The sequence below is a fragment of the Dermacentor andersoni genome, chromosome 7 (genome assembly GCF_023375885.2).
Source record: "Dermacentor andersoni chromosome 7, qqDerAnde1_hic_scaffold, whole genome shotgun sequence".
NCBI classification, from domain to species: Eukaryota; Metazoa; Arthropoda; class Arachnida; order Ixodida; family Ixodidae; genus Dermacentor; species Dermacentor andersoni.
This window is the reverse complement of record NC_092820.1, coordinates 179,567,705-179,582,847: the sequence shown is the minus strand read 5'-3', so window position 1 is coordinate 179,582,847 and position 15,143 is coordinate 179,567,705. Positions and strand designations below refer to the sequence as shown.

Below are 15,143 nucleotides of genomic sequence, written 5' to 3'. Positions count from 1 at the left end.
CGGTGTTGCAAGGCACTAAAGGGGACACATGTTTAACGCCGCAGTCATCTTTTCTCTTTTTGCCACCCTGTTCAAGTTTCCTATTTATCATAATAATAATAATAATAATAATAATTATGGGGTTTTACGTGCCAAAACCACTTTCTGATTATGAGGCACTCGTAGTGGAGGACTCCGGAAATTTGGACCACCTGGGGTTCTTTAACGTGCGCCTAAATCTAAGTACACGGGTGTTTTCGCATTTCGCCCCCATCGAAATGCGGCCGCCGTGGCCGGGACTCGATCCCGCGACCTCGTGCTCAGCAGCCCAACACCATAGCCACTGAGCAACCACGGCGGGTTCCTATTTATCATAGGGCACATGTTAGACAACTTGCGAGGAGCCGAGAAAACTGTATTGACGTCATACCTATTGGCCACGTTCCTTAAACCATGGGATAATATATGTATATAGGGAACCACAGCAAACTTTGTTTCTTTTTTTCTGTTTTTCTTGTTTCTTACCGGGGCTTTTTACCCATTTTAAAAGCTTTTCGCAGGTTAGTGATAATAAATGCACGGGATAGCTAGCCTTTCCAAGCCTTTCTATCTGTTGTGAAAAAGTGCTAAGATACATAAGCCGGAAGTTCCTTTTCGAGCCATTATTTCTGAACAAGGGACGTGGCAGTACACTGTCTCAACTTTCTTTGCATAATGTACTGTATTCAGTTCATCTTAATGACCCTTTCCTGATAAGACATTCGGAAGAAATTGTAGTCTTCCTAAGAGAAAATAATTCAGGTAAATGCTCGGCGATCAGTGTTGATGTAAAAGATCTTTTTTATTCGCTTCCGTAATCGGAACTACTGTGTAGTGTTAAAGAAGCAGTGACACTCAACAATGATGAGTTCCGGTTTACTCAGGACTGTGGGATGCCTGTGGAATCTTTTCTAGAACTTCTGTTGTTTTACATAGGGAATACCGTTGTAAAATGGGGTAGTTCTATGTATGTACAAAACGCGGGAGTTTGCATTGGTTCAAAAGTTGCGCCAGTTTTGAGTGATATTTATCTAAGTCGCGTCAATAGAAAACTACAAAACAATCTTAAGGAATTGGCGGTGCATGCGTTTAGATGCGTAGATGACTACCTGGTGTTTTGTTCTCGCGATAACTACACCAAGAAAGCTACGGATATTTTAAAAGTATTTAGGGAATGTGGTGGGGGCCTAGGTTTCACGCTTGAGCTTATCCAGGGCAACAAATTACAGTTTTTACATCTGTGCTTAACGTTCCAGGATGAGCATGTCTGTTGGCATTATTCGCCTAGGGCTAAGAAGCCACTGCTTGAATTTCCTTCTTGTCATTCTAAACTTGTTAAACAGGGGATAGCTTATTCAACTCTTAGGTCTGCCATTACTAAGTCATGTCCGCACAATATGCAACAAAGTTTTTCACAACAGATAGAAAGGCTTGGAAAGGCTAGCTATCTCGTGCACTTATTATCACTAACCTGCGAAAAACATTTAAAATGGGTAAAAAGCCCCGGTAAGAAACAAGGAAAAAAAAAAAACAGAAAAAAGAAACAACGTGTGCTGTGGTGCCCTATATACATAGATTATCCCATGGTTTAAGGAACGTGGCCACTAGGTATGACGTCAATACAGTTTTCTCGGCCCCTCGCAAGTTGTCTAACATGTGCCCTATGATAAATATGAAACTTGAACAGGGTGGCAAAAAAAGAAAAGATGACTGCGGCGTTAAACATGTGTCCCCTTTAGTGCCTTGCAACACCGGTATAGGTTATCAGATTCCACTCGAGTGCGGGAAAGCTTACATTGGCCAGAGCGGCAGGTGCATCAACATTAGACTAAAAGAACACAAACATTCCCTAAACAATCCTAATGCATCACATTTAGCGTCACACTGTTTCAATTGTGGTTGTAAACCTTTCTTTGAAGACACAAAAATTCTTTCCAGACACAAATGCCAAACTACACGGGAATTATCGAGGCATTCCACACCAAAAGATTAGGATACACTTGCGTTAGCCATGCATCCTTGTCTCTGTTAGATTGCGAATTTCAGTACCTTCGCAATACGTGTACTAATCTGAAGTAATCTTTTTTGTTTCCTTCTTTGACTTCCATACCTCCTGATATGTGTAACTGATGTTTTTTTACCTTGTCATGTCAATCACCTATATATACCTTGTCATGTCAATCACCTATATATATGTTCTTCGTTTTTAATAAAAATTTAGTTGAGAGTTAGCACTCGTCCTGTCGGCTCCTTTCTGTGTCCGTGTTCACTTCGAGCGACAAGCCAAGACCATTTTACCGTACCAACTCGCCCAACTGTCTATCCTTTTGCAGGCACAATTCAGCGCAAAATAAATGCTTGATTCGGAGGTTATTTAAGGTGCCCTACAACTTTGTAATTGACATGTTTGCGATTCAAGCAATAATTAAAATGTTCGCTAATTAAAAGCAATAAATTAATACTTCGTGATGAAAAAAATACTGGCTCTAAGTACACACGGCTGCCGTTACTGTGCAGTCGGTACGACTTCAGGTCTTGCGCTTTTTTAAAATATTGGTCCAACTGGCTCACCTGGTATATTTGGCAGGAGTGTCGCAGATAGGAAAGGCAACGCGATAAACCCTTTTATACCCTTCCATCGCGTGTGCCACAATGCCCTCTGGAGCTCCCTAGACGTCGCCACAGTAGCGTCTTGACGGCCGTAATTATTCGTGATCCCCTAAAAAAGCCTTACGGAAACTGCAGCGCTTACCTTTGTACTAACGTGCAACAGTAGAGAGGGGAGGTAGATAAGATGGCATATGGGAGGTAGGGTGAGAAGGCAAATGTGTAGAACCGACGCAGTCATGAAAAGAGTGAATAACAGCCTTGCCAATCTTCGCTCGCACCTCCTATAGATGGGTGCAAAGTGAGAGTGGGAAAAGGGGGCATAACAAGGAAAGGCAAAGACAACACTATACTCGACAGCGGTTGCCGACAAACTGGATAAATTTAAACTCCAACGTACGGTACGTTACGTTTCTACTATTTCTGAAAAATAAACACTGTGCAACTTTGTCAAGCGGACAACTCACGCAGACCGTGCAGACGCAAAGCGGCATGGAGTGCTGTAGCGTCTGGGCGACACTGCGGAAGAGGCCGCACGTCAAATCAACACTTTTGATGCCCGTCGTGGTGTAGCTTCGCGGCTATGGCGTAGCGCTCGAGTTTTCGGGTTCCGCCACTACGGCGTGCAGGATAGTCCGATTGTACTTTTGGAACGTAATTCAGTGAATGTTTAACATTTCTGCCACTATGCGAGGTACCGGCTGAGGCAATGACCATGCTAATCTTCTCGGAGGTTATGAACGGCGCACAACACACCTCACGCCTCAAGCAGACATATCTCGCTGTGTGTTCTGCGTACTGCGCAGACAAACAACAGGGGTGCACGCAAGGCAACGTTTAGCATCAGCTCGCCACTCTCGCATTGCACTAAACACTGAAGAAAACGTCCGCCGTCAACATCACTGGTAATTTTCGTCAAACCCAGCAAAAAGCAGAGAAAGCTTCGCTTACATCTATTTCGACAGCGCGTGGGATACGCGTGACTTTTATTTCGATAGCAATTATATGGACACGCCAGGCGCATTTCTGTCGCAGTGAGGTTCCGTATAAAGCCGAAGGGCGATAAGATCGTCGCCCCACGTCGTGTGCTGTATGGGCGTGTGCGGCTTAATCTCGCATACGCGAGCGAGGAAGGCGTGCCGGAAGCGCGCCCTCTACTGTCTCGTGCGCGAGGGAGGAGGGTGAGGCAAGGGAGGGGGGCGTTCTTCTCCGGCAGTGCGAGCGCCGAATCTTGAAAGGTAATTGGTACGTGGCCAAAGTGTGCGCCCGCGGGGGCCTCATCTTCACAGCGATCTGCTGTTTGCAGAGTCCGCGTAGTGCCGCTAGCCTCGTATGCGCTGTACTTTCCACGTTTTGTTCGCGTTGAAGCGAGATATACACGAAGGTCAATTGGCTCGCTGCTGCTGCCGCCATTCCTCACTCTAGCATATTGACAGCTAGTTTCCGCGTTCATCGCGCGAAATGCGCTCATGTTTACCTGTGCGCACGTGCTTGTTAACCACACCTGTTAATTTAGTTAAGATACATTGGCGCGCTAGATGGTTTGAATCCATGATGGAATGTTTAATTGTGATTGAACAAAGACGTAGAAACAGACATGCACAGAGACAGCGCTGTCTCTGTGTGGCTCTTTTCTTTCTACGTCCTCGATCAGTCGCACCACATTAAATCATTGTTAATTTAGTTAGTAAGCAAATGTTTATAAGTTAATACGGCCGATAAAGCTACTATCCTTACTTCGTATAGCCATCTACTAATTTGCTATCGCAATGGGTGCTTCGCCTTTCGGGCGCAACTGCGACTTTTTTTTGTCAGTCAGTGTATCAGTTTATTTAGTCGATTGACTAAGTGATTTATTTATATGGGCGGACTTCGTTACAGAGGTCCGTCAGTGTACAGGCTTCTGGACTCAACGGAGGCCTTTCTCGCTGTCTCGCAGCGCCAGTGACGCAAAAACCTGGCAAGGATGGAGAGGAGGAAAACGGATGGCCAGCGGTGGCCGACCGGGAGTGCCACACGGACCACCAATGCCACCGCGGTTACTGCTGGCACGGCACCTGCTCCTGCAAAGACGGCTTCGTCAAGGAGCGAAGCTTTTCTGGAAGCTGGAGCTGCGTCCACAGTAAGAATCCAATGCAAAGGCGGTGGCTGACAAGTGGAAACACACTGGGATAAAGCTTGATGGACAAGGATAAGGTACCTTCGACAGGCTGGTCGACGTTTCGATAGGTGCACCTATCTTCGTCAAAGGCTGCCTCGTCATCCTTGGCGTATTGGTTCAGCAGGCCGGTAGGGTGACGTCACATGGTTTCCCTGTCCGTATACTACGTGACTTAACTCTACTAACCCGTTACAGCTAACCCACCCATGATGACAAGGCCACATTTGACCAAAATATGTCGACACGTCGAAACGTCGGTGAGCCTTTCTGAGGCATGCTACTCCTTGTTAATCCAACATCCCCATTAGCTCGATGCAAGTGCTCTCTTTTACAGCGATAGCCATTGTTGTGGGCACGCTTGTTTTGATATCCCGCCTTTGTTAAACTTTCCGCTTTCGTCTCTGGAATCCTAAATTAATTTCCGAAAAAATTACATAGAAAGGCAACTTATCATCGTACCGCGAGCATTCCGAATTACGACTCACCGATTGGCAAAGTTTTACCTCGCAGCCGCTCTACCAGTGCGACAGCAGGGGAGAATACTGATCCTAGAGAGCGCGATTGCGCCAGCAGCTGCCAGGTTGGCTAATGCCCGCTCAGCATCTGTATACTGAATAAAGATGGCGTCCGCGCTTCTTTGGTGTTCTAGCACGGTACTTTTCCATTTTCGGAGGTGGTTCTAAATTAAGTTTTCTTCTTCTACATGCAATGACAACGATAGTGCCTGTCTACATCGTCAACATTAGATTTATTCTTCTAGCACTCGGCTTCCCATCTGTACTGGATGCCGCTGACGTCTTGTTTTCTTTTTTCTAAGGATAGCGTGAGGCCTATTAAGGGTGCAGTCAAAATATATATTTGAGAAAAGCCGCCAAATGGACCCAGCAGTAAGAAGCTGAAGGATTGCTTTAGTAGAGATCAGTGGCTCAATACTGAGTGTTATAAGATGTTCGAGGAATAAAAGCCTCGTCTTTCTACTTCACCACCCCGAGGCGCAACTTCCGCAAACGAATACGACTCACACTTCTTTTACTTCTGGAGAGCAGATCGCTCGCTCTCACCTGCGAATAAACAGGCACCGCGCGAGACAGTCTAAGGCTCAGGTCCGACCCATTAACTTAGTGCCTGTGGCTGGTTGTAACTTAGCAACTTAGTTGTGGCAGTGTAATTTGCCACAACCACCCGATGGTCTGGTTCGCTCGTTGGTAGTACTCTTATCTGGCACGTATTGCTCGTGATTCGTCCAGAGAGCTCCGTAGCTGTAGTTTTTACTATTTATTTTATTTGTAAAATATTCTACAAAGGTCCTACATGGGTCATTGAGTAAGGGGCTTAGGGATATGGTCGATAAATTTTTTATAGCGCAGCTTTTGGCGCCAGTTCCCGCGTTTCGCGTCGCCGTCGGCCTCGCCATTGTGCCTCGCCGTAACCAGGGGCCACCGCGCTGCTCTAGCTGCGAGCGCTCCTGGCGCTATCTCTCGCGCACGGCGCGAGCCTTGCTCTCCCCTTGTCCTCCTAAGCCTATATGGCGGATCGCGTGTTCTTGCCCATACTCTCGCCCCCTTCCTCCGCGCAGTGCAGTTGCGGTGACTCGAAAGACAGTTATAGCGTTTCGTCCCCTTACTTCTACTTCCCACCCCAACCTTGTGCTGCCACATTGAGGCCTGTCTTTGAGCGAATGAGTCTGTGACCTCTACTCAATACCCCTGTTCTCCACCCGTTTCCTCATCCCACCTTAGAAGAAACATTAAATAATTATCGCTAATCTCTCCCCCCCCCCCCCCCCCCCCGCCTCTCTGCGGCGGTGACCCACTATAATATGGAGCGATGGCACGTCGCCGGAGCACCGGCTCGATAGCGGCGGATCGCGGTGGGTGCTGCCCAATCCGAAACGCAGAACCGCCTCCGTTCGGCACTGCGTATTCTATATGCGGTTACCTGTTGTCGAAATAAGGCAGCAGCTGCGTTCAAAGATCGCATTACCAAGAAGCGTAATCGTCGGCCAATTTTTTTTGTTCTAATAATCAATAACAATTCATCATTTTAGCCTTTAATCGATTAATCGCTTTCGGTGCAGGTTTTTCATCGTATATACAACTGATTAAACGAAATTTTTGCCGGGCACTTCGAAAAGGTTGAAACAGAGTTATCTGCTTTTGGTAGGACCCAATCTTAATGCTTCAGAGGTGAAACCAAGTTAGAAATACGAATGTATAAAGCTTCATAAGAAACAATCTAATTTCTTAACGACTAAATAGAGTTGGCACGAGTGGCCTTTGAAAAGATAAACACCATATAAGTTCTAAAATGGCGCTTAAAGCAGAATTAAAGAAGATGCATGGCACTAGTGAATCTTTATACATCAAACTTAAAGAAGAAATAAAGAAAACGGCAAATTCAAAAGGTGAAGTCCAAATAAAACATGCAAGAAATTGCAATATACACACGAGAAAAGAAAAGAATAGTTAGGATATTAAGCTACATGTTCCTTTATACAGAGCGAAGGAACGCCAATTTGCTTTGATGTTTAGGTGAAACCGACACCTTCTTGAATGGCCACACAACCAGCATGCGAGAATAGACGCTCCGAAGCTACAGATTTGCTGGAATCGACATGAACTCCATTGCTATGTCAAATGCATACTACAAACCGGCGCGAGTGCTGTATCACGTTTTAGTTGCCTGGGAGTGACACGACAGTCAGGGACTGGGTTGCTATAGTATGCCTTGCAGTGCGAGGGCATTTCAAGCCTCCGGCATCGGGCAGTGTGGTGGCGTGTTCGGTATTGGAAAATAGAGGGGAAGCGCTCGGCGAAACATCAGTCGACAGTCGCTATACCACAGCCTCACAGTTACTTCTCGCGCACCGCCATTGTAGTACGAGTTCGACAATTTCGCGCCACTCCTGTCAAACTCTCGAAAACGATTAATCGAACAGGCCTAATCGATTAAGTCGGTCAAATGAAAGCTGGACATCGATGAAGATTAATCGTTCCGCGGGATATTTTTACTCGATTAATCGATTAATCATTCATCGATATTACCAACCCTAAAGGGGTTCTTACGTCTCAAGACGACCAAGTGTCTTATTTAGACGATTACCACGAGGCAGCCCCACCCATTCATCAGCGCCTACCCCGAAGTAAACGCAGCGTTGACACCGACGGTTGACGGGTCCACAAGAGGCCTCTCTACCAGCACCTGACGATCTTAACTAATGATGAAAAGGCCAGTGCCCAATGCTACCGTGGGAACGGCTTCGACCTTGGATTCCCAGATTGCTACGCGCTTGCTAAACATGCAGGGGTATATTTAGCACCATCGGAGGTGGAGTTCGGCGGGACGGTGCGATATCATGGGCGACATATTGCAACCGATTCGACGATTGTGATTGGCCAGGATACAGTCATCAGATTCCTTAGTCTAGTCGACTAGGGAAGACGACGGTATTATAAAGCGAAGACCTTTCGTGCGAGAAAGGGCTGACGAGTCCCGATGCAAACTCAGACGTTTCGTATGCTCCTGCATGGAGTCGGTTTCCATATCTGGAGCAAGTGTAACTAAAGTAAAATAAACCCTTTTTCCTTCATTCCTACTACCGGACGTACTCGTCGAAGGGCTTCGTGGATTCCTGGCTCAGACGCCAGCTCGAGCCGCAACAAACTGGTTGGCAACGTTGAGATCAAGAAGGTAGTCTTCATAATCTGGCATCGACGGACCTGGGAACCTTCGCAAACTCGAGGTAAACTGCGGACAGAAGAGCGACTTCTGCGGATCCGGGATCAGCAGACCTTCTCTTCGTGGCTCAGGGAAGCACAACCATCGCAGTATTGGAGTTGAGTCTTGGACGACTCGAGGAAATTTCGAGGAAGAGCAGCAGAAGGCAGTCCTTACGATCTGGAATCGGCGGACCTGGGAACGCGGCTCCGAGAGACACGAGCTTCGCAAGTTCGAGGTTGGGCAAGTGCTTGAGCGACTACGATTTGCCGGACGATACGGACAGAGTTCTATCGGGCGATCAGCTGTAATTGATCGCCACTGGGTGTGCGGTCAATAAAGGGAAGTAATGGTCCGCTGTCGGAGAAGCATGGATATTACAGTGGTAAAGAAAGAGGAGCTGTTGCTCTTGGCAGCAGAGCTCGCTATAGATATTAACCATAAGTTGAAGAAGCCCGAAATTCGTACTGCAATTGACGAAGTGTACTTCGATGAGAACGAGCTCACGGATGCCTGGGAAAAGATATATCGCGAGCGGAAACACAAACCAGCGGAATAGAAGGAGCACGAGAAGGAAGAGAAGGCGCGCGAGAGGAAAAAAAGAGAGGAAGAAAATGAGAGGCAGGAAAAGTAGGATAAAATGCAGGCAGAAATTGAGCTCGCAAAAATACGACTAGAGCAAGCGAGATTAGCGCAGGGCGGATGCGGCGCTGCCACAAACGGAAAGCGTGGAAATGACGAGTTCGCTTCAGCCATACTAAACAGGCAATGGCGTCGGTCTCTACCTGATTAATTTTGAACGCATTTGTGAGAAGCGATCATTTCAACAGGACACATGGCTGGAGCGGTTGTTTGAGTTGCTGCTGGGAGAAGCCTCGCAAGTCGTAGCCCGACTGAGTGCAGCCGACGCTGGCGTGTACAGTTCAGGGAAGTCAAGTTTGCTCGCAAAATACCGGCTCTCCTCAGAGGAATTCCGAAGGAGATTTTCAGAGGAAAGAAAGCAGCCTAATGAAAGGTTTGTCGAGTTTGCATGTTGCCGGAAGGAAAATTTTGCAGAGTGGTTGAAAGGAGCAAGGGCGGATAACGTCAGTAGACTGGCCGATTTAATCTGCTTACAGCAGTTTGACGAGACCTGACAGATAACGTGCGCCTTTCGGCTAATGACAGGCAGGAAGGTGTGTCTTAAAGACTGCAGCACAGCTGGTCGATGAGTATGTGGCAAGTCGCGCCTTCAGACCACAGAGCAGTAGCGCACAATACGATCAAAGGCACTTCCCCACGGCGACAATCTTGGCCTCGGGGGCAGCAAACCACAAAGAAAGAGGACGGCTAGCTCCGGGGAAGTGCTTCAACCGGAGGAGGAAATATTTCCGATTTCCCCGACAGAAATTTAGGAAAAGGGTCAGGCGTGGTGTTACGACGCTGAACGCGGGGCAAAGAAAGAGGATGAAACAGCCAGCTCCGGGGAAGTAGTTCAACCCATAGACTTTCATATTAGTATAACTAGAGGGAAATCTGGCGCTGCGATCGTTCAACCATCATGGGAATGATGGGAAGTACAGGCTATGGATTGGCATTCTGTTGACTGGAAAACTAGTCTACAAGTATTTTTTGGCAGTTTTGCTTTCGCTCCAAGCGCAATTGCTATAACGTGCAGTGGGACAGTGCAGCGCAAAGCTCTCTGCCTTTGTTCTGTTGCTCGAAGTGGCGATAGCGCACTAGGCCAGCGGCTGGGGCGATGTTCGTGTCGCGGTGTGGTGTCGAAGCCCTGACGAGAAATCGACGGCATCGTAAACGTTGAAAGAACGTGTTTTGGCCGTTCGGACCTTGGTTTGTTAAGTGTGTTAGGTTGGCGCTGTAGCGTTACGTGCTTTATGAAACTTGAGAATATTAAGAAGAAGGCACTACTGATACAAGACATAGACAGTTGTAGTTCTGGCTTGACAATCAAATTTTATTGAGGGCATCATTATGCATTACTCGTTTATGTGCTCATTGAAATGCGTGTTTTAGGACTTTTAGAACACAAAATTACCCGTGGTAGGCGAGGTTGCTGCTTCCTGGCTGTAGTCTAGTGTCGCAAAATTGGCAAGTGCAAAGCCATGCCATAACGCTTCGGAAGCGGCACATCAATATAAAATATAATGAAGCATACTCATAGGAGACCACAAGCGTCCTAGCTATCATTGCAGCAGATGTACTTAAAAGTACTTGAAGACGTTCAGCAATCGTGACAGCCGACGCAGCCTTTCGAAAGAGCGGGAGAGTTCGCAAGTGCCTGTCATCTGCGAGAAATGTCTGGCAATCGCAGCGAGCAGGCGTCGTAGCAGAAACATGTAGCATTCCTCTCATGGGCGCTGCACTTCCTCACAATACAAAACTTTTATTTTCATAAATAGTTGATGAGTATCTTTATATAAGTATATGCACGGTTGTTATTGCTGTTGTAAAAATAAATAAATAATTATTCTCTGGCGTGAAATCGGGAACAGAATCGCACAAGAATGCATACCCTGGTGTGCCCTGGTGATAAACCATAATAAACCGTGCTTCAATCTTAAATTCATACAGTGTTTATTTAACGTGTAATTCATTATATAATATACTGCAGAAATAAAATCAGATTTTACGCGATAATATTTGAGCATAGCTTCGTTTACTGCGCCGAAACCAAACGCCGCTAGTCTAAAGATCGAAGGCAATCCTAAGCCTGTACTTCCCATCATTCCCACGTAGGTTGAGGCAACGCTCAGGAGAGCCCCCGTAGACACTAGCGCCACATTTCCATCTAGGGTATTTATTTAGAAGCTCTATTCTTCAACCGGAGAAAGAAATATTTCCGATTTTCCCCGCAGACATTCAGGAAGTGGGTCAGGCTGAGGAGCCGCCAACGGGGAAAAAATAAAGGCACTCGGAAATGAGCACCAGAAACAGTGTGAAAAGAAAGAGGCGTCGCAAATTCAGGAATGCGGCAGAGAAGGCAACGCGGCCGGATAAATCGAAAGCCACTAAAACTTGTGGGGAGCGCAGGGAAAGAGTTAGAAAGGCGCGTTTGTCGTCTGGAATGTTTTGAGTCAGAGCCGTTAGACGAGCAAGAAACCGATGTTCGGCGCGGAGGAGGACAAAAGCCAGGGTGCAATTATGTTCCACTTCCTTGAGTTCTTTTCGAGGTGTAACCTGTATGACAAGACAAAGCGCGGGGATAAGGCGACGCTAGGTGATCATACCAGGCAGTAAACTCGCAGTGCGATGTCTAGAAGGCCAGTACGTCAAATGTCGGGGGTCTTCAGCGAGGGGAATGGCTTATGTGCCCTTTGTATTCCCTGGTTGACAAGACGACCTTTCACACTGTAACCCCCTCGAGTATGGTTTAAAGAGAAGACGCAGCCGTCGGCCATTCGGAATGAATAACGGCGGTACAGTTTCTGTGGAAACAACAGTTCGTTGGTTTCATTATTTTAGTATTAGGCGGGATGTTTTGATAGCTCCGAGACTAGAGATCGTTTCGACAAGCAAGCTTTCAACTTCGTTTAGGTAATTTGTTTAAGAAGCTCACCAATATTTAGAATGGAATGGTTCGCCCGCGCATAAGTTATTCAAACTTTGCTTTCTCGGTATGTAGTTTTTTCTTTTAAGCAGCTAAGTTTCATATTTTTTGCTTATTTTTTTATCGTGAGATAGCTTGCTCCGCCAAGTCTAGGTTATTTGTTAGAAACCCGTAGTGGAGCACTTGAATATCGGTTCATTTTTAGGAAGTGTTCACCCGCCGTGGTTGCTCAGTGGCTATGGTGTTGGGCTGCTGAGCACGAGGTCGCGGGATCGAATCCCGGCCTCGGCGGCCGCATTTCGATGGGGGCGAAATGCGAAAACACCCGTGTACTTAGATTTAGGTGCACGTTAAAGAACCCCAGGTGGTCGAAATTTCCGGAGTCCTCCACTACGGCGTGCCTCATAATCAGAAAGTGGTTTTGGCACGTTAAACCACAAAAAAGAAAAAAAGGAAGTGTTCGCTAGATTTTTTATGCGTTGCATATTGCAATCACTCAGTTCAGCCCTTGGGCGCGGCCGGGCAGCCACCATTGGGGGTATGAGCCACCATAGTGGCTCATACCCCTACACTAGAGTTTTATGCGTTGCATATTGCAATCACTCAGTTCAGCCCTTGGGCGCGGCCGGCCAGCCACCATTGACCTTTAGCGCAACCACGTGACGTGACGTCACGACAGCCGGAGGAAAAGCTGGGCCCCAACACAGTATGCAACGCATTCTTGGCTTAACCAAGCTAAGCCTGGCCATTTTCTCTTTGAAAGTAAGACGCGTTATTTGAAGGAGCCGTTGTTGAACCGCCCAATTTTAGAAAGTGATTGTACCGTTCCTTTAAGGTGTGTCTTGCTCGGACACGGAGAAGCAAAGCGTCAATGCCTGTGTCGCATGCGCATTCATGAGACACAGCGTTTTGAGCATCGCTTAGAGCGTGCGTGGAAGTATTTAGGAGTATGTACGAATTTTCGTGTAGCCTCTAGCGCGTCATTTGCTCAACATTTCTGGGTTATTTCTTTAGTGCGTGTTCTTTCTGGACAAGTACGAAGATGTTATTGAGTGAGTCGCACGAAAGTGGACGATTTGCGGAGCCTTGTTCAAAATTTGTGGATTGTTTTGAGAAGAAAGCCTTGTCTTCACGGCCAGTGCTCGTCTTGCCAGACTTTTGCAGATAATTCATTCTCTAGGAGACGCCAGCAACCGTCGTCACGGTGTCGTCCTTGCTCAACTTTACCAATTCGGTCAAGAGCATCATGTCCTGTATATTCAGCCGACAACTGACACCGCTAGCAGGGACGTTTAGCATCCCGGAGAAGCAGTGTTCAAGCAGAGTATAGGCCATTCCAAACCTAGGCACGAACATTTGAGGCACGAAATTCAAGATCTAGAGCGACCGCTGCCCTCTTGCATGGCTGAAGAAAATGTCGCAAAAAATTCAGTGCCCTTCCATTCTGTGAAGAAGGATGACGAGCGAAGCAGTGAATGTGGGCAGCTTAATGGCAAACTGCACCTCAGCCGTGGGTCGGCGCGCTATTGCACTATCTTCGGGATCGGCTCATGAATCGGGAGCGCCTAACGCCTGCTTCACTTCCGGCGCGGGTCTACGCGGCATCGCGCCACCTTCGGGATTGCCCCACGTATTGGAAGTGCTTAACGCCTGCGTCACCTCCCCCCTGGGTCTCCCCGGCATTGCACCAGCTTCGGGATCGGCCAACGTATTGGGAGTGCTTAACGCCTGGTTCACCTCCGCCGCGGGTCGGCCCGGCATTGCACCACCTTCGGGATCGGCTGATGAATGAGGAGTGCTTAACGCCTGCTTCACTTCCGGCGCGGGTCGACGCGGCATCGCGCCACCTTCGGGATCGCCCCACGTATCGGAAGTGCTTAACGCCTGCGTCACCTCCGCCCCGGGTCTCCCCGGCATTGCACCAGCTTCGGGATCGGCCAACGTATTGGGAGTGCTTAACGCCTGGTTCAGCTCCGCCGCGGGTCGGCGCGGCATTGCACCACCTTCGGGATCGGCTGATGAATGAGGAGTGCTTAACGCCTGCTTCACTTCCGGCGCGGGTCGACGCGGCATCGCGCCACCTTCGGGATCGCCCCACGTATTGGAAGTGCTTAACGCCTGCGTCACCTCCCCCCCGGGTCTCCCCGGCATTGCACCAGCTTCGGGATCGGCCAACGTATTGGGAGTGCTTAACGCCTGGTTCAGCTCCGCCGCGGGTCGGCCCGGCATTGGACCACCTTCGGGATCGGCTGATGAATGAGGAGTGCTTAACGCCTGCTTCACTTCCGGCGCGGGTCTACGCGGCATCGCGCCACCTTCGGGATCGCCCCACGTATTGGAAGTGCTTAACGCCTGCGTCACCCCCCCCCCCCCCCCCCGGGTCTCCCCGGCATTGCACCAGCTTCGGGATCGGCCAACGTATTGGGAGTGCTTAACGCCTGGTTCACCTCCGCCGCGGGTCGGCCGGCATTGCACCACCTTCGGGATCGGCTGATGAATGAGGAGTGCTTAACGCCTGCTTCACTTCCGGCGCGGGTCGACGCGGCATCGCGCCACCTTCGGGATCGCCCCACGTATCGGAAGTGCTTAACGCCTGCGTCACCTCCGCCCCGGGTCTCCCCGGCATTGCACCAGCTTCGGGATCGGCCAACGTATTGGGAGTGCTTAACGCCTGGTTCAGCTCCGCCGCGGGTCGGCGCGGCATTGCACCACCTTCCGGATCGGCTCATGTAGTGGGAGTGCTTAACGCCTGGTTCAGCTCCGCCGCGGGTCGGCGCGGCATTGCACCACCTTCCGGATCGGCTCATGTAGTGGGAGTGCTTAACGCCTGGTTCAGCTCCGCCGCGGGTCGGCGCGGCATTGCACCACCTTCCGGATCGGCCAACGTATTGGGAGTGCTTAACGCCTGGTTCAGCTCCGCCGCGGGTCGGCGCGGCATTGCACCACCTTCCGGATCGGCTCATGTAGTGGGAGTGCTTAACGCCTGGTTCAGCTCCGCCGCGGGTCGGCGCGGCATTGCACCACCTTCCGGATCGGCCAACGTATTGGGAGTGCTTAACGCCTGGGTCAGCTCCGCCGCGGGTCGGCGCGGCA

The 15,143-nt window shown here is 48.9% G+C and overlaps 1 protein-coding gene across 4 annotated transcripts in view; it reads left to right on the top strand.

The window, feature by feature from the left end:
* LOC126533192 (uncharacterized) overlaps window positions 1-15,143 on the top strand; it is a 160,722-nt gene that overhangs the window by 71,956 nt on the left and 73,623 nt on the right. For 2 of the 4 annotated variants that reach the window (XM_050180465.3, XM_050180466.3), the window contains exon 3: window positions 4,565-4,747. The exons of 1 other annotated variant lie outside the window; for it this stretch is intronic. In XM_050180465.3, coding sequence (XP_050036422.1) covers window positions 4,565-4,747 — 183 coding nt within the window. Of the gene's footprint in view, window positions 1-4,506; window positions 4,748-15,143 lie in introns of all 4 variants that reach the window. One more of the 4 variants, XM_055071629.2, reaches the window with a different exon arrangement.